The sequence below is a fragment of the Juglans regia genome, chromosome 3, assembly GCF_001411555.2.
Source record: "Juglans regia cultivar Chandler chromosome 3, Walnut 2.0, whole genome shotgun sequence".
NCBI lineage: Eukaryota > Viridiplantae > Streptophyta > Magnoliopsida > Fagales > Juglandaceae > Juglans > Juglans regia.
Genome location: NC_049903.1, coordinates 21905873 through 21931010, shown reverse-complemented (window position 1 = coordinate 21931010; position 25138 = coordinate 21905873). Strand labels below are relative to the sequence as shown.

The window sequence follows — 25138 nt, the reverse complement described above, 5'->3', positions numbered from 1 at the left end:
AAGCACTTTCATCACTGCCAAACTAGGCCGTCACCGTGTACCTCGTCCAGTCCAAGTGACATCTCCATTGTGCCTCACGTGTTTATTGCAGGTATGGTCATCGTCGAGAAGCCATACTCCGCCTTTGAGAAACTACAAAGTCGCTACTTCAGTTCTGCCTTGTCTTCCTGAGTAATGACAACAGTGGCCACACCTCCGCTCAGTTGGCTCGCCACAGTTCACGTTGCTCGCCTCAGATCGTTTTGCTCGTCAAAGTTCACCTCTGCTCGCAGCAGAAGTTTTGCCCACCAGAGTTGTTCCTTGTCCTTACCAGCTTACTAGCAGCGTGTTTCCTCACCACACTTCAATTTAGTCATCCATCGCTACAAGCCTCATTTGGCTTTGAAGCTTGCCCATCCATTGAATGAGAGATAGAGACTGCAGTTTATAGTTCCTGCCACCAGTGGGCTTTCACGAAGATGACAAACAGCGAGTGAGTTCACTGCCCACACCCATTGCTCCTCACCACCCTTGTGGGGGGCAACAAGCACGTAGCACCCCCAGTGGACAACAAGCATGACCTGATACAACATCTCGCCGCCCCATGGCGACCAAGGTTTCACGCCATGGGAGCTCCTTGCCTGCGATCTACAAGTTCGCTGCTCGCACAAGATCTCTCCATGGAAGCTCCATACGTACAACCTTCACTACATAAAGCGACTCCAAATGATTTCCACTAAATTCCTCTATTATATTGAGCGATAAATAAGCCATGAGAAATTGTAAAATTACCAATCATAGTAGATTTTGCCTCCCAACAATCCGTGGAGGTAGCTATTATTTCGAGCCACGTAAATCTCTGTCTCTATTTATTTACTTTTATTCGCTTATTTATTTTTTATCGTATGAATGAATGTGAAGAGCATCATTTCAAAACCCAAATCATCGTCGTGAGCCAGATATGATTCTTTTCTCCCTTCTGGTTTGGGTGCAAATTAAGGCATTAACAGTTAAAATATTATTTTTTAATATTATTATTGTTTTGAGATTTGAAAAAATTATAATGATGAAATGAAATAAAACACTTTCATTATCCAAACGGGACCGGCTAGGTTTGGGTACTAATTGTGTTTGGGTGTCCAACTACTCTCAGCTATTCTCAGTGATTCTTGTACGGACAGAGATACTTCACCATCCAAACACCCGGAAACACTTTCAAGTCTTCCCCCATGTGACTCTACTGTGTTTCGAAGGACCGAGTGAGAAGAAATCAAGTCTGCCCCCGAGGACAACATCCCCTCACCCTTTGCACGGTCTTCTTCCCCAAATCACCCGAGTCGTCCTCGCACAGCTGGGAGAGAATCCCCCCACAGTGAACCAGAGACTCACCCGTACTTGACCTCTATCTCCCTCTCTGCTTTACCATTTCTCCTCGTTCTCTCCCTTTCTCTCCGTGTCTCTGGTTCGTAGTACGCGAACCTGATGAGTTGGGAATCAAATCTCTCCGAAGTGATTCGCTGCTCCCTCACCGAACGCGTGCTCCATGCTCCATCCCATCTCTACTGAACGATTTCGATATCACTGGTTTTTGGCAGTGTATTTTGTCTGACGAAGATTCGATTCCTCAACCCGTGCCCCTAGAATCCCATATTTTCCTCATAACTATAAACCACCCATGGCCACAGCCACATTACGTATCAGCCAATCGAAGTCTAGGGTTCGAAAGCAACAACACTCAAGATTGATTCCCACCATATTATTCATCACGGGGCCTCAGACGCGATCCTTTAAGGTATCTGCAATCTCTATCCCTATTCTCTACTTTACTGAATATGCTTCCATGGGCTTGGCTTCTATTAATTTGGTAGATAAATATTTATGATTGCAGAAGTTATGAGGATCTGAACGATTTCTATATAAGCTGATTTGGGTATTGTTCAGTAGGCTTTATATACTACATTTCATAAGGAGAAGTCAGGTGTAGTTGGGAGGTTTTTCCCTCTAACCCGGACTAATATATACTACATTTCATTTATTTGAAAACCAAGCATTTCTACCAAGAAAGTACTCAAAGATCTTTGGTGGTGGATAATGGATGGAAAATCCATTCCGTGCCTTGGTAATGGCTGTCATGGCCACTTCCACTAATTCTAATTAAACATGTTTATATATATATATATATATATATATATAAACATACCCAAGTGCCTCCTAGAACATAAGTACACAAAGATCTTAATTGTTGACAACAATTCATCAAGTCCATCCTAGTTAATTGTGATATTTAAGGGTTAGTCCGGTTGAATACTAGAGTAGTTGAAAGAAACATTCTCCATTAACATGTTTCTTCGAATATTATCATTGCAATTTGCATTCATTCATCCAATGCAATTTATATATTATGTCTAGGGGTTTCGATCTAGCCTTTTCTTGTTTTTTGACTTGGATCATGTCCTTTAATTTTCGGTCTTTTGGGATGTTATTGTATGCAGTATCATGCCATGCTCTGTGCAATTGATTATTTTTAGGATTGAAATATATATATTCTATCCCTTCAAACGAAGAACACTCTTACTTTAAGCTTTGCTAGCTAGCTTGAACAAAATTTTTATCCGTATTCAAATCCTATACAATTTAGATGTTAACATTGGTTTGTATGTTTGATCCATTAGGCTGCTATTAAATAGATCTAACTCAGGAAATACAAGTTCATGTGCATCAATAATCAGTCCTAAATCCTAAGTGCTATAGGAAGAATGGAACTTGAGATGGATCAGGATCTTATGGCTCGAAACTGAGGGCTGGTACTGATCATTGAGTAGGTTGATTTGAATGAAATGAAGCTGTTTTTGTGGGACTCCCCTGCACTGTGAACTCAGTCCATAAATTTTTGTTTGATTTGAATGAAATCAAGCTATTTATTGGTTTGTTGTGTTTGAATGTTGTTTTTGTTTGAATATTTCTTTGTGACATGAAAGTCTAGTTGAGGAGGACCGTTTGTTGTTTTTGAAATGAAGCTGTTTTTTTTGGACTCCCCTGCACTGTGAACTCAGAACATGATTGTTGCTTTATTACCTATTATATATATAGGTAATTTATATATATATATTACCTATATATATATATATATATATGTTTGCTGTAAAGATTTATCAATTGACCAACTACCTTGTTTTTCATCATTGACAACAGATTCTCTTTTTAAAAATAAAAAAAGATTAGGCATTTCATTACTTGGTTTTTCATTGTTTTTAGTTAAGTTCGAAATACACTGAATTGAAGTTGTATATAGCTGCTCTTTCTGTAAGTCTAGTTGGCATTTTTTGAGCTGGTGACAGATTCTGAGAATATTTTTTAATCAAACTGAATTCTGGACTTTCATCTGTTTTGAATAGGCTTTTGTTTTTAAACTTGGGTCGAATTGCTCCTTTATTTATTCTGTTTTTAAAGCAAGCAGATTCTGCTTCATCTACCAAGAGATGTTATTTCTATCGAATTGCCTACTATGGCATACAATTTGATTACTGTAGTTTGGATTTGGTCTAAAAAAAAAAGTCTGCAACTACAAAGTTATTATCCGGAATGGTAGGATTTGCTTGTTCCTTGTTTATTTGGTCTAACAAAAAATCTGCACCGTTTTATTGTCTCTTTCAATATGGATTTTGATTGGAAACACCAGTTTTTTATTTGTTACTTTGATTGAATAAACCCATATTGGATTCAAATGTAAACCATCAATTTAGCATCTCATGTTACTTAAATTGCTTCTCTTGGTGCCTGACTTTTTTCACGGTTTAAATATTACAGAGATATTATCTCAGATCTTCAACACGTGCTTCGAGGGAGGTATGAATATTTGTTTTTATTTGTCATTGACCCATGCGCATTGGGCTATTACTTGCTATGATGTTTACAAAGCACTAGATTATTTTAATTTGTATTTTTGCCTTATTAATTGTACACATGATTTTGACCATATATATTGGACTATTAATTAACATTGGTACCATATTCAAATAACAAATATGTTACTATTCTACTTAGTTAAACAATTAGGTTACTATTCTAATTAGTAACCTAATTAGAATCTATTCTAATTAGTGACAAGCCATATATGTTACTATTCTAATTAGTGAAACAATTAGGTTACTATAACAGATTAGTAAAACAAATATGTTACTATTCTAATTAGTGCTAGCAAGGGAACATTGGTACGCTTTATTTTACCATGGTACTAATATGTCAGTTAAAGTTGTATGCGAATATTTTAGTGAAACCATATTTATTATTATTTCACATTTTGGAGGATATAGTATGAACATTCTTTTAACTAGTCAACTATTACCTGGAGAATATGTGATTTTATTGGATTAGCCGGCATACTTATGTTTGCAATGAGCAGCACTCCATGGATGAGTATGAGGTCCAGCGTGATCACGAGTTGTGGACCGATGGATTGGAGGAGATGTTCGTAGACATTCTCTACCAAGAGACTATTGATGGAAAATTGGTTGGGTCGAAGATCACCAACCGTGATCATCTGAGACTTGCTGAACATCTGTCTCGAGTGGGGAGGAAGGCAATCGATGCCTCACAAATTAGGGGGAAAATCACTCGCTTGAGGCAGAGGCTGCGGATGTTCACGGATTTAATGGGCCAAACAGGAATGGGTTGGAATCCAAGTACAAAAACTGTAATTGCCACCGAGGAACACTGGGCTAACGCAATAAAGGTAAAAAAATTATCAAGAATAGTTTAATTTGTTGGGTCCATGTTTGAATTATATGCTTCGATTGATTTCAATAAGTTTTTGGGTGTATATGACAAGTATAATATAAGTTTTTTATTTGGGCTAGGTGCGTAGCCAATGGAAAAAATTCAAGACTAATGGTTGTCGAGACTACGATCTACTGTGCACCATTTTTGGGCAGTCGGTGGCGACGGGTGTTTGCCATTTTGCGTCGACGCAGCAACCCCCTACGAGTGAGGAGGAGGACCGACTTGAGGAGGAGGTGAGGGCAAGGGGCCCCGTACTGGGAACTGCCACGGACGCGCCGATAGATCTTGATGGGACAAACATCGATGGGCCAGCTGGGAGACAGAGACAAGCTCGTCGTCGAAGAAGGGAGCCAGTTCGGAATAGCATATCCCCAGAATTTAGCAAAACTTTGGAAGTTATGGCCGCCACCGCCGCAATGAAAAATGAGTTGGATAGGCAGTTTTTAGAGGAATGTAGTAGAAAGCGAAGCAAAGGCAATGGGACTGAGTTTGGTTCGGATGCGTCATATAGCAATCTAGGTATTGCTATGAAGTTTTTGGATGAGATTACCCCGTCTCTTCCTGCACATCAATATAATAAAGCAGTAGAAAAGTTTATGCATGACAAGGCAGTCGAAGCATTCTTAATGATGCCTCCGAACCGCAAACTTGATTGGGTTTGGGGGTTGCAGTGACGTAGCTTGTCAGTTGCCGGGATTATCATATATTTTTATGTTTGCGGATCTTATTTGCCATTGACATTGTTATTTATGATCTGCTTAGGTAAACATTTTTATTGTGGTTGTTGTTTGTTGATTTATGGACAACGGTTTAGATGAACGTGTTATAATGACCTTGGATTATGAATGCTTATAATTTATTAGCTTCAATTATTTGGCTTGTGTTTTATTGTTATTGGTCTAAATAATCACTAGTTATTAGAATGGATCAAGTGATAAATCATTATTAATCAATTTTCACACAACAGAATGGATGTTGGGAATGGGTCAGATGATGAGCCGCAAGTAGAGGCAAATAATGCCTCTGAGGCTGCCTCAAGTGGTAACCAGCCTCCAAGCCATGATGATTACGAAGCTTGGAGGAGAGTAGGAGCATCTAGTAGTAACCAGCCTCCAGTGTGGGACGAATACCTACGTAGGAGGATGCGTGATGATTCGAATTGGGATAACATGTTTATGCTTACACTCGCAGCAGCAGAGGAAAGCGCATTGCCAGCCTTTAAGCGAATGCCAGAACACAATATCGGCTTACGTGGACGAGACTATATAATTGCAATTCTCAATGGACATCCGAATAACTGTTGGAAATTATTTCGGATGGAGATATACGCATTTGAAGCGTTATGCAATACATTGCGGGCCAATGAATATTTAACAGCAACAAGAGAGGTTTCTGTGGAGGAAGCTTTGGCAATGTTTGCATACACGGTCGCACATGCCGAAGTTCAACGTGTCACAGCCGATCGGTTTCAACACTCTACTGAAACAGTTAATCGGCATGTGTATGCAGTGATGATTGCTCTATGTAATATTGCTCCTGATGTAATTGCAGCTACACATACTACTGGGGTAGCACCATATATTCAAGGCAATCCAAAACATTATCCATGGTTTGAGGTAAAAATATTCTTACTATGGTTTAAAAAAAAATCAAATATATGGTTCAAAATTAAGAGACCATAATTGGTCAAATTTTTTTAAAAATCCCTCGAACTCACAAATGTTAAATATATGATTGCAGAAATGTATTGGTGCAATTGACGGTACTTATATCGATGCATGTGTGCCTGCCGAGGCAACTAACGCGTATCTGTCTCGTCATCAACAAGTTAGCCAAAATGTGTTGGCAGCCTGTGATTTCGACATGAAATTCACATTTATATACGCTGGCTGGGAAGGCACTGCCCATGATGCACGCCTATTTATGGATGCATTGAGTCGTCCAGGGATCGATTTCCCATTGCCTCCTGAGGGTAAGAATTATTACCCATTATTTATTGAGTTAGCATTTTTTGTCATGATGTAACGTATGATTCCCTTATGATAGTTTTTTTGTGATTTGGTTTTTAGGTTATTATTACTTGGTTGATTCCGCCTTCCCGTGCACACTGGGATTTATGCCCCCGTACCCCAGGGTGCGGTATCATAGGTCTGACCGGCATAGCAATAGCTCATTCTCGGGATATCAAGATTATTTTAATTATCGACATTCTTCCCTCCGGAATGTGATTGAGCGTACATTCGGTGTGCTAAAAAAAAGATATCGAATTTTGAAATCAATGAACCCATACAAGGTGACACGACAACGGTATATTGTCATTGCATGTTGTGTTATGCATAACATTATTCGATCAATTACACCAAATGATAAGATATGGCATAAATTTAAAAATTCGAATCTTGCTAAAGGACAAACTGTTGAGGATAACCCGGACCATTCAACACATATGCCTGACATGTCATCTGCCTCAGCACAAGCCATGGCTGCTACCAGGGACTCTATCGCAATAAATATGTGGGCACATAGGACGGCCCATTGACACTTGGTTTTATTTGATTGTATTGTATGTTTTTATGTTTTTTTTGGACATGTTTGCAAATGTTGGGATTTCTTATGTTTTCTATGTTTTGGGATTTTCGCATGTATGAACTATTTATAATTTTTATTATAATAGCGCAGTTGGGAGTTGTCATCATAACATGTTTTTTAGAAAAAGATTGATTTTTTTAAAAATTTTTATATAAATAATTTCCTATGATACAAAAAAAAATTACGAAATGCATAATAATTTTGAATACGTTATTATCCCAATAGTATTCAAATAATTTTGATATAGGCACTTATGTTATATATAAAATTTGTAACAAATCAAATCACTATAATATATAAATAAAAAAATAAAATCACTATAATATATAAAGAAAAATTAAAATTACTATAATATATAAGCTGAATTTTGACAATAATATATAAATAAAAAATGAAATCACTTTTTTATTTATCAATATTGTATATAAATAAAAAATAATATCACTATAATTTTTAAATAAAAATTTAGCAAAACTATAATATTTATGACTATTATATATATGAAAATAAAATTGTTATAATATTTATCTATATTATATATAAATAAAAAAGTATTATTTTTAATAATATTTATCATTATTATATATAAAAGTAAAATAAAATCACTACAATATTTATTAATATTAAAAAATCACTATAATAAAATCATTATAATATTTATTACTAAAAATAAAATCATTATAATATTTATGGAACCCACACACTTTTCAACTACCATACTCAAAAGTCAACAACTCAACATACTTCATACATCCAAACAACTCAAAATACTTTTAATGGGACCCACAAACTCACTTCAATCTCTACTCACTACTATTCACAAACATTCTCAACACTTCTCAACACTTCTCAACATCCAAACGTACCCTAAAGTACTCTTAGAATATTTGACTACTATTTATTATTTTATTATTACTTTTTACTTTTTTTTATTATTCACTGCTATTCAATATTCTATTATTATTTTTTTACTACTATTCACAAAATACCTGAAGTACTCTCACTAGTCTCTTGTTATTTTGGTCAAACACTTATTTATAGATTTGAAAAATATGATTAATTTTGTAATGATATTATGACACAATGACTTAGGCCTAATTTGGATATAGAAACGGTTTTAAATTTCACACAAAAAATAATAAATAATTCAACTTTTTCAAATTTTATAATAATAATAATATTAAAAAATAATATTTTAATAATAATAAAAAGAATAATATGCTATAAAAATTAGAGGAAGAATATTATAAAATAGTAAAAATACTAGTATGGCTGCTACTTTTGGTTTCCAAAATGTAAAAAAAAAATCAAAAAATAAAAAAAACATTTCTACAATCTAAAAATGATAGCTTCTAGCTGCACCTGCTTTATTATGAAAATTATTTTATTCTCAAGTCATAATAGGTATTTAAAATATACTATTTATTTCCTTAAAATAATAAACCTTAATTTATAAAATTTAAATTATAAAATTTTCTATATTTTATTAGGTCAACTATCTACACTTATAAATAAAGTTTTTCATTTGTGGCGGCTATCTGTCTCCGTTGACGAAGCGAAAATACCGAAAAGGAACGAAAAGCGAGATCGACTGCCAAACATGTCAAGAAATCTGTGCCTCGATAATAGAAAAAATTTGTACAAATTTTATATAAATAAATCTTATTTTAAAAAATATAAAAAAAATTATTTATTATTAATTAAATTTATATTTTTTATAAAAAATTTATATAAAATTTATCTATTTAAAATTTATATCTTACTTTCCTCTCTCTCTCGAGAAAGTTTTTTATTTTTTTCTATTTTTTAATTAGTTGAAAACCACGTGCGCCTGCATAAAACAGCAGGCTACGCCTGCTTCTTTTGAAAAATAAAAAAAACTCGGTTAGATGTCAAATCCCCAACCTCCCCAGCTTCCAGAATCCAAACCGTGAATACGCCGAATTCCAAACTCTGATTATGACCGATCAACAAAAGAAAGAAAATCTTAAATAATTCAAAAAATCAACGTAATTTTTTACTATTCATGCAACTTTCATATATTATATTTTTTATAATTTTTATTATTTTTTTCTTTTATCAAATTTTTAATATATAAATAATGAATAAAAAAATTAAATTAATTTAAAAAAAAACTCAAAAAAGAATTAAAAAAAATATTAAAAAATTTTAAAATTTTTAAAAAATATAATATATAGAAGATGGAAGGTTGTGTAGCATTACTCTAAATAAATAAAAGGTCCAGCACCGCCCAACTTTATCTTGTGTGCTGTAAATTGTTTTTTTTTAAATATATTTAGATATTTTTAAATATTTTTTAAAAAATATCCATAGATTAATAATCACTTTTTTATTATTAATTTAAAAAATATATAAATAAAAATGAGAGAACAAAATCACGAATCATATTGTCATTTTCCATAAATAAAAGAATAGTATATATTATAAGTAGTCATAGAATATTCATATTTTACAATAGAATATATCTTTTATACGCACTTATAAATATATTTTTTCTAGATAAATATATTGATATTAATCAGAATTCTTCATTTTTATAGCTACATCAATGTTTTTATTATTCAATTTTATTATTTTGGTCATATACATTTTAAATGTTTAATTAATTAAGATATAAGATTATTTAAAATACATTTTTAATATTTTATATAATGGGTTGCAGGCAGGAATATTCGTCGTCTGAATATTGTTTATTTCAAAATAAACGGATGGTACCACGAAGACCATTAATTAATTTATATAGGACAATCGAGGGACCGAGGCGAACGGTATTTCAATTGTACAGCCGTTGGTGACTTTGTAATAAGTTACTTCGTACATTTTTGCCGCCCTTATTTAATTGATACCTGACTAATAATAAGATAATTTAAATTAAATGTTTATTAAAATTTAAAAATATTAAATTATTTTTTATTTAAAAATTTAAAAAAATTATAATAATTTATTTGAAAAATTTGAAATGATTAGTTTATCCTGTTTGGATAGTAAAAATATTTGATCTCATCTTATTATTATAAATTTTTTAATTTTAAAATAAAATATAAGAAATAATTTAATTTTTTTAAATCTAAAATAATAATAATATTTTATTTAATTTTTAATTTTTATTTAAAATTATTTTATCTTATTTTATTATTTAAATAGCACATAAAAGTATTTATTTTTTAATTATATTTAAAAAAAAAGATAAATAAAGATGGGATGAAATGATTTTTTTTTTTTTTTTCAAACGTTACTCTTCCCTTAATATTAAAACCTTGAAGGATAAAAAGAAGAAAAAAAAACCAACAGCCCACTATGCACGAGCGTTTTGAATTGATAGGGCACCGCACGAAGCCCAACAGGTTGGTAGTTGGACCAGACTCCGTGCGGCGTGCCCGGTGCTAAGGTAGCCTCTCCAAAGGTACAACCACACAGTTGTCCAGCATGCCCTCCTAACTTCTCATACTTTATCAACCCTCACCCCTCTTTCTGTCGTCGTTACTACCAAGACCAGCAACGCTGAGTAGGAGAGACCAAGAGGGGGAGAAAATGCGCCCAACCATCTGATCTCTCTACCCATTTCTTGGTTGAGTTGGGTTTTGGTTAAAGAATAAGAATATTTCTCATAAACCTGCTCTCTACAACTGGAAGGTTCATGGAATTCCTGCAGACACTAGATACCCAGATCATTGTGGGTGTAGCAGTGGCTCTTGTAGCCATTGGGGCTGGTGCTTTCTATTTCTATTCCTCCAAAAAATCCAAAGGTCTGGTCTCTTATTTTGTTTCTGTCATGTGCAATTTGGATTTGGTATATGTTCGTTATCAAAAGGCAGATAGTTTATTCTTCGTTGCATTTGTTGCAGTGTCTTGCATGGTTGTATAGTTCTCAGTCATCTTTCCGTCTGGTCAAATCGAATGTGTTGATTGTATGCTTAGATTGCTAATTGTCGACTATAGACAGTATTTTTCCTTGTACGTTTCTTGATTGGAGGAACTAATATATTTGGATTTTATTGGCACGTCCTCGTTTTAACCATGGGCGTGCATGATCACTTTTATTGTCACACTTTTTCTATATCCTAATTCACGGGAGGTACTTTTGTAAAGAAAAAAAAATTGTTTGGTGAATGGCTGTTTCTGCTATGATATGCTTTCGAAATTTTGTTCTCCTGGTGATCTTATAGGTGGATGACAGGGTGAAGAATATTTTTAAAGGAACTAGATTTAAAGATTTAATAGATGATTGAATAGATCCTTCTTTCTATTTTTATGTAATTATTTACAATTAATTTTCTGTTTATTTGAAATCTTAATTTGAAGGTTTGTCACTTTCATTTGATCATCGTTATGTACACCTTTATGACTTAATAACTCTTAATTGTTATTTTTTTTTTATCATCATCATTTTTTACTTATCAAACAAAATTTTGAATGTGGCTGAAGTTGGTCTTTTGGATTGTTTGAAATAAATAGCTTCATGAATTGGAAATAGAATGCATTGAGCTCTCAAATTACTTGAAGTTTCGCAATTTGCACTCTAGACTACCAAAACAGGCATGTTACACCCTCCAATTACAAAAAAAAGACACTTTGCACCCTCTATTAAGATCAGACCATAAAATTGTGCCACTTCACCTATTTTTCATCCATGTTGATGTCCTGAATTATACGTGGTACAAAGTATTTGGTTTTTGTAGTTTGAAGGTGCAATTTATTTTTTCATCCATCTTGATGGCCAGAATGAAGCAAAGTGCAAAGTGTTTGCTTTTTGTAGTTTGAGGGTGCAATGTCAGTTTTTGTGGTATGGGATATAGATTGCAAATCATTCTGTAATTTGAAGGTGCAAAGGGAATTTATCCCTCCTGAATTTAATTATTTTAACTTTAGTACACATATTATTGTTTGTCTCATTCTGGTTAGTTGGAGATTGCTATTAGTGATCTTTTATGTACTGGAAACATTGAGCTACCCCAATTACTTGGTGAGAAATAATTTCAACTCTGTCAGTTCCATTTACCTGAAAGAAGCAGAATTGTGGTGAGTCATGTTTAATATGTATCATGATCTTTGGAAGGATGACTGATCAACTACGCCACATGTGAGCACCCTAGGCTTCTTGTTAGGAGTCTCATTCTGGCCGATTTACCAATAAGATGTGCTGGGTTTAAAAGCTTTCGGCTTGATTTTGCACAAACCTACTCTGATCACTTGTTAGTTTATGCATTTGACATTTGAGGTATATGTTCTGCACGGTCATTTATGCATATCTATGGCAGAAATACTTGTAAGTTAGATATAGCAACAAATGGAATGAAATTTATAAAATACCCGTATGTAATGGCATGGAGAGCTCTGTTGAGCTTGAGGGACGATCAAACTCCAGCCTGTGTTAAGTGTCAATATCAGTCCATGTTTCTTCATGCTTTATCTCTCAATGATTGCCTTGGAGGGAATTTTTTCTTTTGACAGAAATAAGAGCTTATTCATGAGTGAATCTAAGTAGATACACCTAATTAGAAAGAGTAAAGAGATTAAAGAAGTCCTAAAACCTTGAGTTGGAAGAACGTATGGATGTCGACAACAGCTGATAAAATGCTCTTAAAAAGAGACTCTTAAGCTCCTCCACAGTCTTCTCACAATCCTCAAAGCATCTATTTTTTCTCTCCCTGCATATGTGCCACATTAGACAAATCTACTTCATTTTTTATGGAGCTTTACTTTGTTGATTATCAAATCGTCCTTTCCAGCACAATAGAAAGTCCATTACCCAGTGTGGCATTACCCATTCCATCTTCAGAAGGTTAGAGACAGCCAGCCATAATTCACTAGCAACATCATAATGAGGTAACAAATGGTCTATGGTTGCCCCATCTCCTTCCTGACACCTGCCGCCTCCTTAAATTATCCTAAGTTGGAGTCTTCCAAAGAAACCTGGGAAAGCTATTTATCAAAATAAGAAAGAAAAGAAAAAGGAATAAATAAAAAGGTAGGGCTGGCAGACTTTTTTGTATATCCTCTATCCTCTACTTTGAAAATTACCTATCAAAAAATATCTTCTATCCTACATGGGTTTTTTTTTTTTTTTTTACTGTCTTTATTTTTTGTCTTTTCAAAATTAATTGATAAAAAGTTAACCATTTAAGTACATGTATCTGGTTATTTACATTTTAGATGCATGGAGCAAAGTTCCATGCTGTAGAAGCTAAGCATTGCAAATATTTCTATCATTAACATAAAAACTTCGTTTTCCCTTATTTTTACTTTTTCCCTTTTGAAATACTAATTGGCTCTGCATCCATGCAAACTATATCTATTTATTTCTTTTCTCTGCAAACTGTCTCACATCACGGCTTGCACTTACAGGATGCTTGGATCCTGAGAACTTCAAGAAGTTTAAACTTGTAAAGCGCAAACAATTGAGCCACAATGTGGCAAAGTTCACATTTGAACTTCCTGCACCAACTTCAGTTCTGGGTCTTCCAATTGGACAACATATAAGTTGCAGGTTTATTTGTGTTGCTATTTATGCAGCAAGTTCAAATTAATTTCTACACTTATTCATTAGCTGTGTATGAAATGTTTTCTAGGCCCCGTTTGGATAGTGAAAGTGTTTCATTTCATCTCATAATTACAACTTTTCCAAATTCTCATGCAAAATATATTAAACAATTTAACTTTTACAAATCTTAAAACAATAGTAATATTAAAATAATATTCTAACAATATTTTATTTAACTTTCAACTTTCATCTAAAACTATCTCATCTCATCTCACTATCCAAACCGCACCTAAATGTTTGTTGGCACTTGTATCAGCAAATAGTTGTCAATGATGTCGATTCTTGGATGGATCATAATTTTGTACTGGTTTGTCTCATTTCACTAGCTTTGTTCTTAAACAGTGGCAAAGATGGCCAAGGAGAGGAGGTCATAAAGCCATATACGCCAACTACTTTGGATTCTGATGTTGGATACTTTGAACTAGTTATAAAGGTTCGTGCTTGAATTTTTTATTTGAGATTTGACTTTATTCAGTTAATCTATGTCCCACAATTTTGGGTTTTGACCCATTTGAATTGGTCTTCTGCTTTGAATTTTCCTGTAAATAGATGTATCCACAAGGAAGGATGTCACACCATTTTCGTGAGATGCGGGTTGGAGATTATCTTGCTGTGAAGGGTCCCAAGGTACAACTCCCTGGGAATATTGAAAATTGGTCTTGGCTGCTTCCGTGTTTGTCTTCTTTATAGAAGGCTGTTTCCTTGTTTATAATTCTATAAGTTGGCTAACAAATAATACTGCTACCAGGGCCGTTTCAAGTATCAACCTGGTCAAGTTAGAGCATTTGGCATGCTTGCTGGAGGCTCTGGAATTACTCCAATGTTCCAAGTATGAGTAGAAATTAATTTTTACTGAATACTTTGTTCATTTTAAGTTATTGACATAGTATCTTTGATAAGGTTTTGGTGTTAGTAGCATATTTCATTTCTTTCTGATCACACTCTAGGTTGCTAGAGCCATATTGGAAAACCCCAAAGACAGGACAAAGGTGCACCTTATTTATGCGAATGTTACAGAAGAGGATATTCTTTTAAAGGTAATTGCTATTACTCTCACCATTATGTGTCCTTGTATGTTCGTCTTTATCATTTTTCTAATTGGATTTAAGTATTTGAGCTTTTGAGGCTCAATGGGGTCCACGTAAACCAAACTATCATTTCCTTTAATTTGTGCTTTTGAAGTTAGGCATGCTCAGTCCCCCAAGGACGTTGCAATAAATGGATCCTTTTGAGACAATGCCCACTTTGTAAAGGGGTTTGCAGTTTATTCAAACTCTCTTAGATGTTGTACATGCATAGAGTAATTTTATTACAGGATTGGGAATGAGAAGAACTGAATAGTTTTTGACATTTTATTCAAGGATGATCTTGAACGTTAAATGGACTTAGCTATGACTTTTGGGACAATGTAACAATGATATCTATTCATTCTTATCCCAAGCCCCAAAATAGAATAATGCACTTAGATTGGCATCTTTTTTTTTTTAACTGAAAAAGAAAAATCGCAATTATTATCTTCATTAATATGATGGCCATTTGTTTTAGGATGCTACTTTGAATGATTAATTTAAAGTTATATAAATGCTTAATTCTCTTTTCGCATTCCCCGTAGAAAGGTGCTTTCTATCAGTTCATTGGATTAAGTTCTTAAATGATTAATCCCTTCTTAAATATATGCAGGAAGAATTGGATGGTCTTGCTACTAACTACCCTGATCGCTTTAAAGTCTACTATGTCTTGAATCAGGTTAGTTTCCTTTATCATGCATCTTGTCTCAAAAGTATTCTTCCTCCATGCGCTTCAAATTGTTACGCATGGTTTTGAAATTTTAGGATTGTTAACTTAGAATGTATAACACCCCCCCGCCAAAAACAAACCATGGAATCTTTCAATGAATAATTAAATAAAGTTCCCAAAACCCATTTCTTCTGTCATTTTACTGAAAAAAATCCATTTCTTTGATTATAAGTGACTCACTACTGTATCTTGCCTGTCATTTAAACTTATTGGAATTGTCCAATGAATGTTTTCTTTATTCAAAATAGTTTGCTTGACGGACTGTTAGTTAAGTAATACTGTTGGTAAGCCTTCGTATGATCAATTTTGCAACATTCTAGCTTGTACTATGGCAACCCTGCTGATGTTCTATCTTGATGTTGTACGTCATTTTTCCCTGTTGTTACTAACTGCTCGAATAAATGTTACTTCCTTAGCCTCCTGAAGTATGGCATGGTGGTGTTGGCTTTATATCAAAGGAGATGATTCAAAACCACTGCCCTGCACCAGCGGTTGATATTAAGGTAAGGGACTTGACTCTTCCACCTTTCCAACTATATACTCCTAAAAACTAGTTTATAGCCTTCCAAATATGTTCCCCCAAAATTTAGTTCCAAACTTGTTTCTTTTTCTCTCTTTGAAATGGTTGGAACTGTCTAACTTGCTATAGGCATTTCTCTTCTTCCTCTCACTGGCATGTGTGCTTACACACGTACACGTGCGCGGCCTTGAAGTCTGAAACAGAAAATTTAAAAAAAAAAAAAAATACTGATAAAGTTATCCCAACAGAATGAAGGAATCTTAGGATTTGATAGACAAGTCAAGGCACGTAATATTTGCAAATGTCATCACAAAGTGGCTTCAAAATTAAGTCAGTACTAGTGAATTTTGAATGTGGGAAGAATGGCGTAGTTGATATAGTACACGTGTGATGATATGCATACATTCACATGAGCGGACACACACCTGAAAAGATTTAAACAAATGAGTACAAACTTAAACAAGATGCACATTGACTTTAGACAAAGACATATCAATCCAAACTAGTTGTGATTCAAGTTAGACTAACTTTTAGAAAAAATAGAGTAAGGTGAAATTTGATCAGGTTTTATTTTAGATTTAATTTAGATAATATATTGCTGCTTAAATCTTTGATGTAAAATTCACTAGTACTGATTTTGATCCTTGATCTGTAGATGCTTAGGTGTGGACCACCACCCATGAACAAGGCCATGGCTGCACACCTCGACGACCTTGGATATACCTCTGAGATGCAGTTCCAATTCTGATCAATGGTTGAGATATTGTCATGACGCTCTACATGTGGTGCACTGCTAATAATTTGAAGTACGCACAAACTAAAGCTACGAAATATACCCAAAAGGCAATAGTGAGAACTTTTGGTGTTGATTTTGTATGCAAACATAAGCAAGACAATCCAATTCTAAAGTACATGATCATCCTCATGATTATGTACAAGTCCGTCAACATTTTTATCGAATGATTTGAAATTCTCATCATCTTCTTCTACTTTATCTAAATTAGTAGCCTTAATTTCATTAGGTGTAATACCCCAAATTCATATTATCTAATTACCGACCATCTAGTTAATTTTATCGATAATATTTAATAGGTTCTTTGATTTTTAGGTTTGTTTGGAAAAAAGTTTCAATTCCAAAATTCTATTCTCATATCTTTCTCTTCTCAAATATTATTCAAATACAGATATTTTCAAACTAATTATAACAATATTTTTAAATTAATTATTACAACTTTTCAAAACTTTCAAACAAAAAATAATAATAATTCAAATTTTTTAAATTTTTAAACAAAAATTTTATTAAAAAATTATATTCTACTAATATTTTAATTTTATAATATTTTTTATTTAACTTTTTATCTCTCATTTATCAAAATCTCATAAAATATTAAGACTCGGTTTGGATGCAAAAAATGTTTTATCTAACCATTATAATTTTTTTAAATTTTTACACAATATAATAAATAATTTAATTTTTTTAAATTTTAAAATAATAATAATATTAAAAAATAATATTTTATTCAACTTTCATATCAACTCATCTCATTTTAATTCATTATCTAAATAATATCTGATTTAAATTATTTTATTATTATTTACAAATTATGTTACTGCTATACTCAAAATTTTCCTTTCGTTTCATTCACTAAATAGGTCTGTCTGAAGCATGCATGAGTTCTCTGGATGAGAATTCGAATGGCCAACGTTTGAGCAGCATCATCACCTCTAGTTTCATTCCAATGCTTTATCCAACTGATTTTGTCACTTTATGTGTATGGTCTAGATCAAAATAGTCTTTCCGAGCACAATCCAGTGGTTCGGCCACATGTCAAGTTCATCATTACTTGCATAAAAAAAATACCCAAAAGTAATTTGGATATTTACTTTGATATTGACCCATGACATTCCCTGTTCCTCGCACAACGAACAATGTAGATTATATAATTAAATCATTAAAAAAATATTTAATTATAATTATATTTATAATATTAATAATTATTATTGATTAACTTTAATTTTATTTTTTAATATGCATAATTATTAATAATATCATATATTTTATCTATGGTTAATGAATATCAAATAAGTTCATTATACGTAGATTATTCATGTATGCTTGTAACTTAGGTATTTAAAAACAAATTACCTAATTGCTTTAATTAAGTATAAATAATAGAATATGTATGAATGTATGATGTATTAACCTATTTACATATAATGACATAAATTATCACATAATTTATAATTTATTATTAATTGATAGCATATATTATTTCATATTTTATATTGTTAATGATAATAAATTAGATAAAAATTACATCATTAACTTATACAATTATTATATAAAAATAGTATATTAAATTATTAAAAATATTTTTAAAATATGTATATAGGGGTTCGGTCTGGTCTGGTCCAAAATGTATAGACCTCGAGAATGGATCGAATTTCTTTAGTCCATAATGTTTGGGACCGAAACCGAATCCGATTTGGACCAAAATTTTCAGTCTAGTCGGGTCCGGACTGAATTCTGTACAGCTCGATTTAGTTTTGAAACTTCAACCATCAAGGTACAACTTTTCTACTAAGATTTGAATCAAAATTCTCATATTTTGTGCAATTTATCCTTGAGCCCAAGACAGTCCTCATTCTTTTTGTAGAAGGGCTTTTACGTGTCCATCTCTCAAATAGCCTAATTGACTCCTCGATCCATAAGATTGTCGTTCTTCCATTTAATTTTTTCAGAATTTGACTCTTGTTGAATCCTTAAAATGTGTGTGCACAATTCCTACAAAACATATATTTTTACATAAATAGTTTATTTACTCATGTTTAATAATAAATAAATATTCCACAAATATATATAAAATACAAGAATTGGTCCAAACTACTTGATAGAGAAAATATGTATAACTAGGCAATTATCATTAGCACTATTCAAAGAAAATATGGTTTATATAACTAGTTATGCTAATCTAATCGACTAAAAACAACTAATAGTGTATTCAATCAAATAATAATAACAAGAACCTCAAATTTTCTTGAAACATTTGTCACATGTGAGCTAGAGGAAGTCATCAACTGATGGGCTCATTCATGGACCGACATGTTGGTTCATGTTACAAGGCTTGAATGGACTGAAATAGTTTAAGTGTTATGGGCCTGTAGCCCAATTACTGGTTATTTTTTTTATTTACTTGTTATTTTACTCAGGACATTAGGTCCATTAGAGGCCCATATTTCGGTTCATGCTTTCTGTTATTTCGTTTGCATTGTAATTGGTTGAGTGCAGAGAAAGTCCGATATGTAGATTCCCTCTGCTGTTATTGTAACAGGCAAAAGAAATTTGATGGAAAGAATTCCTTTAGACCTTAGAAATCTCTCGAAATCCTGAAAGGATTTTATGAATCGAGCGATCAATTAAGTTTTAGTCCGTTAAAGTAATCGGATCATGATTCACTATGGAGATGAATTTTTCTTTTTGATTTATGTGAGGCACTTAGGAGTATCATTTGGCAAAGCAAATTACACCATTAGCCTCATAGGAATATTTAAGATTTTATGGTGTAATAAAAAGTTTTGAACTTTTCGAATGAAAAATAGGTCAACTAGAGAGTGCCACATGGCACCTAGATCAAATAGCTGTCACATCACCATGTAGGATATCCAAATCAGCCTAGGATCACTAGGAGATTTTTCTGGATACATGGCATCATCATAACCCTTCATTTGCAGCACACTTTACACCTGTCAAGTGGAGTATAAATGTGTAAGGTGGATGGAGTGCAATCAAGCAACCTACATGCGTTCTTACAACACCATACCTTTCTTACACTCACTACACTATTCCAATCACTCAAGTACAACTATGGTCAACCACCAAAAAGGGTTTGAGACCCTAAATGAAACCCCAAATCCCTAAGGGTAACTGAAACCCCAAAATCCAAACCCCAAAAGTTGACTATTCGGTTTTGACAATCTTGCTTCTCTCTTTGGTTTAAACTACTTTTACAAGCAATCATCCACTCATGTACTTTCTCTTACATCTTCATCCACTCCCTTGCACCATGATGCTTTCATTCGACCAAATAATTACATGTAGACTTGAAACCCTAAGTGAAATCCTATCTATACCCTAATTAGAGTCACTCGGTTTTGAGGTTTTAGTTCCAACTGAATTGCTTCTATTTTCCCCAAACTTCCCACACGAGTTTCCCCCATGGCTGAACTTGTACCCTTGATTTAGCCCCAGATAGTGTACTTATAGAAGGTCAAATAAACAAGCTTTTCCTAAACACAAAGTCACCATTTGGCCAACACATTTCCAACCCATTTCAGCTAAACAACTCGACCACTTTTACAAGCAACCTCTCCCATCAATTGGTCACACCATTAGCCACCCAAGGTCACCCCTCATCCGTCCCCTATAGCCCCATGCCCTCTCTCTTTTTTCCCTCACTTGGAGTTTTTCATTTTCCCTTCCCTGAGAGCAAACCAAGTGAGATTTGGAGAGAGTCTTGGTGCTTAGTTTCTTGGGATGTTTCAGCTTGTAAGTTTTCTTTCCCAGCTTTAGTCTCTTGTATTTTTTTTTTTATCAAACTATGAGTCTTGGATATTTGAGAGAGTATTCGTTAATTTTATTGGAAGATTTAAGGTTGAATGTTGGTATTTTGGTGATGATTGTGCTCAGTTTGGAGTTTGTTGATATGCCTTAGGAGTTTGCGTTATTTTGTTAAAAAGTCCTACAAATTTCGGTACTTTGGTGTATTGCTATGACTTTCATGCAAGTTCTTGGTTTGAGTTATAGTATATAAGGTTTTAATAAAATAGATTTGCATGATCCACTAAGTGATAGAACCAAAACCCTTAAAAATGAGATTTGTTTGGTTTAGTTTGTCATTGTAGCCTTAGGAACTTAGATCCACGGTTTTGATTTCCTAAGCTCCTACTCTTAAAGCTTTGATCTATGGTTTAGGTTGGATTTTTTAAAGCTTTATGACTAAGGTTTTGTTAGATTTTCTTATAAGCATGCAAAGATGTATGTTTTTAAGCATGATTTAGAGGATCTCGGGTTGTTGATGTTGTGCTTTTTTAAGATATGTTGAATATGGTGCATAGATCGAGTTAGAACTTGAATGTGAATTATATGGATGTGTTCTTTCAAGATTATATGCATGGAAATTAAGGATTTAGTCATTTTGATTCAAGGTCAAGCATGCTATGTTTCGGGTTCAAGGCTTTTAGTGCAAGCCAATTTTTACATATTGAGTAAGTTGAGTTTTGATGCTTGATCATGCATGTTCAACTAGGATTAAGTGATTAACATGTTGGAAGTTAAGATTTGTCAACTTTTAGAATCCTTGCTATTGAAATGCAAGTGATAGACCAAAAACACAAAGATTAGGTTCGATTTGACCTAATCTTGATCTTTTGTGTGATTATTTGAAATGGTGAGTTTATGATTTTGTATAATGTTTGATTTAGTTTCTTGACATTATATTAGAACTAAGAATTTGATATTTATGAGTTGTTAAAATCAGGTCTAAGAATGATAGTGTGATAAATGGCCAAGTAGCAAGCAAAACACCATTTTTAGCTTAAGATAGGTTCGGCCTGGAAGAGTTCACATAGTAGGGTTTAGTTTATGTAAATTATAAGCCCATAAATGGTCTTAGATTGAAATTTAAATGAGGTATGCAAATTTTGATAAGTTTCGAAGTCCGTTTGCAACTTTCTTAAATTTGCAATTTTTCAAAAGTTAAGGGATAATTTTGTAAATTAAGCCCAAAATTAGTAAGTTCTGTTTTTATGAGGATTAAATGAAAATTTATAACCTTAGAACATCTCTCCTTTCAACACACAATACGTTTACTTTATGCATGGATTTCTATAAGTTAGCTTCTAACTTACTTATACTATGCTTACTTTAGTCATATAATCTCATCACATCTTCTTTTCAAACATAATTCAAATACAAACACTTTCAAACTAATCATTACAACTTTCTCAAACTTTTAAACAAAAAATAAAAAAAGAATTCAACTTTTTCAAATCCCCAAACAAAAATAATATTATAAATCTATATTTTAACAATGTTTTAATTTTATAATATTTTTTATTCAACTTTTTTTCTCTCATTTCCCAAAACTTAAAAAATACTCAATTCAAACTATTTTACTACTATTCATAAAATTCTCATCTCATTTCACTCTCCAAATGAGTCCTAAGGGTAGGTTTGACTAGTGGGATGAGACACAAAATTCTCATCTCATCTCATCTCATCTCATCATTCCAATTTTTTCAAATTTTCATATAAAATATAATAAACAATTTCACTTTTTCAAATTTCAAAACAATAATAATATTAAAAAATGATTTGAAGGGGAAATATCCCAATCAATGCTGCTTAAAGGGTTAAGGTTAGAGTTGCCAATGAGGATTAGATTACCACTGAGGGGAAATGTGCTAAGTTGGGATTTAAGATGTAGGGCACTTATATCACCACAGAGGTTCATGTTCTAGTGCTTGTAGGATGTGACATGGTATTAGAGGTCCAGTGGCTAAGAGGGTTAGGGCCTATTCTCTAGAATTTTGAGGATCTCTCCATGAAATTTCAACAGGGTGATAAGACTGACCAGTTAAGGGGTCTGAACTTTTCAGCTTGCATTTAGAAAGGGGGGATTAATAAACATAACAAATTGGAGAAAAGAGGACTGTGGCTTCAATTAATTGAGGAGATGCCTCCTTAGCCCAGATTTATTCCTGATCCTATCCAGAACATCTTAAACTGACATCATGATGTATATAGAGAGCCCAAGGGCCTACCCTCTCATAAAACTCATGACCACTCTATCAACCTACTCCCTAATACCCCACTTGTTTTTGTACGACCCTATAGATATATTTCCAAAAAGATAAGACAGTGAAGATTGTAAAAGAATTGTTGGCCACATGGGTGATTTAGCCTAGTCAAAGCCCTTATTCCTCTCTTGTTTGGTTAGTAAGAAAGGCTTATGGCTCTTGGAGGATGTGCGGACTGTAGAGCATTAAACAAAGTGACTATCCAGGATAAATATCTTATTCCTGTGATTGAGGAGCCGCTGGATGAGTTAAGTGGAGCCCAATTATTTTCCAAATTAGACTTGCACTCAGGTTACCACCAAGAGAGAATCTTCGGACAGGTCCTAGTGTTAAACCTCAGATAACACTCTCAAATGCGCGCCACCTCATCCTCCCATGGATCTAAGAATGGGATCGCACAACACAAAATGAAGACCTTCATACAAAGACCCTCTCTCCCAAGACCATCGTGCAATACCCTCCAATCTCCTAGACCCATGGCCACGACCCTCTCTCTGACGACCCATGCTTCCATTGCAGTGAAGATCATCGTTGCCATGACCATCGAAGCTAATGACATCGTCGTTGCCATGACCCATTGCCATCTTTCCTCACTCTGTGACCCTACAAACTCTGGTTTTTATCTTGGATATTCTCATATTAGTAGATCTGAATATTCTCAATGAGACTAGAAGAAGCCATCCCATCCTTAGTTGAGTCTAGGTGGAGAAGGTCTTGAGCGACTATTATAAGCAGAGTTAATAGTTCTCGTGATTCTTCACAAACTAAAGCCATCTTGATGTTTTATTAATGGCCCACATTGCTAATGCTACGAGGGAGAGAAATGTACATGTTGTGTATCCTGCGAAATAAGTTGATACGGTTGAGCTTAAGTTCTTGATGTAGATCTTGAGGAAGGATTCCTAGAGGGATTCCTGTATAGGGTATTTGAAAAACTTAACTGATATAAAGGATATGTTCTATATGCGTTCTAGGTACAAGAATGGTCACGAAAAAAGGAATTTTATTTTATCTTAGTTGTGAGCTCAAGTGATCAACTATAGACTGCATTTGTAACAAGAGGATTCTGCACTTTGCTTCTATACAAGGCAATTCATAAGACTGTTCATCCGGGTTGGGTTTTTTCCCGGTTCGGTCCGAAACCCGGATAACCGATTCCAGTTCCAAAGTTTAAAATTCCAAAGCCTTATGAATGAGATTTTTAAATCCTATCTTAGCAAATTTGTTATAAGTTTTTTATGGCATCCTAATATGCAGAGGAACATAAGAACATAGAAAGATTGCATAATTTTTTTTTCATAATTTCTAGCCCATATTTAACGCAACGAATACTATAAGATAATCACATTTAGAACCGTGTCTATACTTTATACTATTCTGTATTAACACCCAATATATTTATGAAGTTCAAACACTCTTTCGGAAATTATTACATTGGTAACTGTCTATTAAAGACTTGCGTACGTATTTAATATTTTTAAATAATTATGCAGACAAAAACAAAGCAGACTGCAGGCCGGGATGCTCTGCATCAACATAATCTAAAGTAAGAACCAAACACACCGTCCTGTAAATGAAACAAATAATCTTGCGTACGTGTTTAATATTTATAAAAATATTAATTATGCAAATAAATAAACGGAGAAGCTCTTAGATTTCTAGATTTATAAAACGTTATGGGTGACATTAATAATTTTTAAAAGAAATGTTTTAGTCACAAAAAAATTCTACAAAAATAAACATACAAATTAATATAATTTGACATGATATGTTAAATATAAAGTTACTTTTATAATAAAATAAATATAATATATCATATGAAATTATTTTATTTTATTTATTTATTTTTATAAAATTTCTTTATAGCTATAACATTTCTTAATTTTTAATACTGAAAAATTCTTAGGTTTTATAGGTCTAGACATCGAAGACCTTTAATAGGCATTTTCTAGGTTTTCTAGTGCAGGTTCGCCAAGGGTGATCACAGGGTTGCGAAACAAATCCACTGACACAAACCATAAAGAACATCTATTTATGAGATTATATATTTATGA

At 33.3% G+C, this 25138-nt stretch overlaps 2 protein-coding genes across 2 annotated transcripts; both read left to right on the top strand.

Moving 5' to 3' along the window:
• Positions 1-5726: 5726 nt before the first annotated feature.
• Positions 5727-7297, top strand: LOC118348006. The gene is made up of 3 exons (XM_035688730.1): positions 5727-6374; positions 6499-6730; positions 6828-7297. Exons 1-3 carry the CDS (start codon positions 5727-5729, stop codon positions 7295-7297), a joined length of 1350 nt encoding a protein of 449 aa, XP_035544623.1.
• A 3370-nt stretch (positions 7298-10667) lies between these two features.
• On the top strand, positions 10668-17220 carry LOC109007432 (NADH--cytochrome b5 reductase 1). The gene is made up of 9 exons (XM_018987108.2): positions 10668-11114; positions 13714-13855; positions 14252-14342; positions 14459-14536; positions 14658-14738; positions 14857-14946; positions 15590-15655; positions 16123-16209; positions 16882-17220. The coding sequence occupies exons 1-9, from the start codon at positions 11006-11008 to the stop codon at positions 16972-16974; spliced, it is 837 nt and encodes a 278-aa protein (XP_018842653.1). The 5' UTR covers positions 10668-11005; the 3' UTR covers positions 16975-17220.
• Positions 17221-25138: the final 7918 nt, after the last annotated feature.

Excerpts from the sequence above, each read along its gene's own strand:
- LOC118348006 (XM_035688730.1), top strand. The coding sequence starts at position 5,727 with ATGGATGTTGGGAATGGGTCAGATGATGAGCCGCAAGTAGAGGCAAAT. Across the intron at positions 6,375-6,498 it reads AACATTATCCATGGTTTGAG|AAATGTATTGGTGCAATTGA; the intron begins GTAAAAATATTC and ends ATATGATTGCAG. Across the intron at positions 6,731-6,827 it reads TTTCCCATTGCCTCCTGAGG|GTTATTATTACTTGGTTGAT; the intron begins GTAAGAATTATT and ends TTTGGTTTTTAG.
- LOC109007432 (XM_018987108.2), top strand. The coding sequence starts at position 11,006 with ATGGAATTCCTGCAGACACTAGATACCCAGATCATTGTGGGTGTAGCA. Across the intron at positions 13,856-14,251 it reads GGACAACATATAAGTTGCAG|TGGCAAAGATGGCCAAGGAG; the intron begins GTTTATTTGTGT and ends GTTCTTAAACAG. Across the intron at positions 15,656-16,122 it reads TCTACTATGTCTTGAATCAG|CCTCCTGAAGTATGGCATGG; the intron begins GTTAGTTTCCTT and ends TTACTTCCTTAG.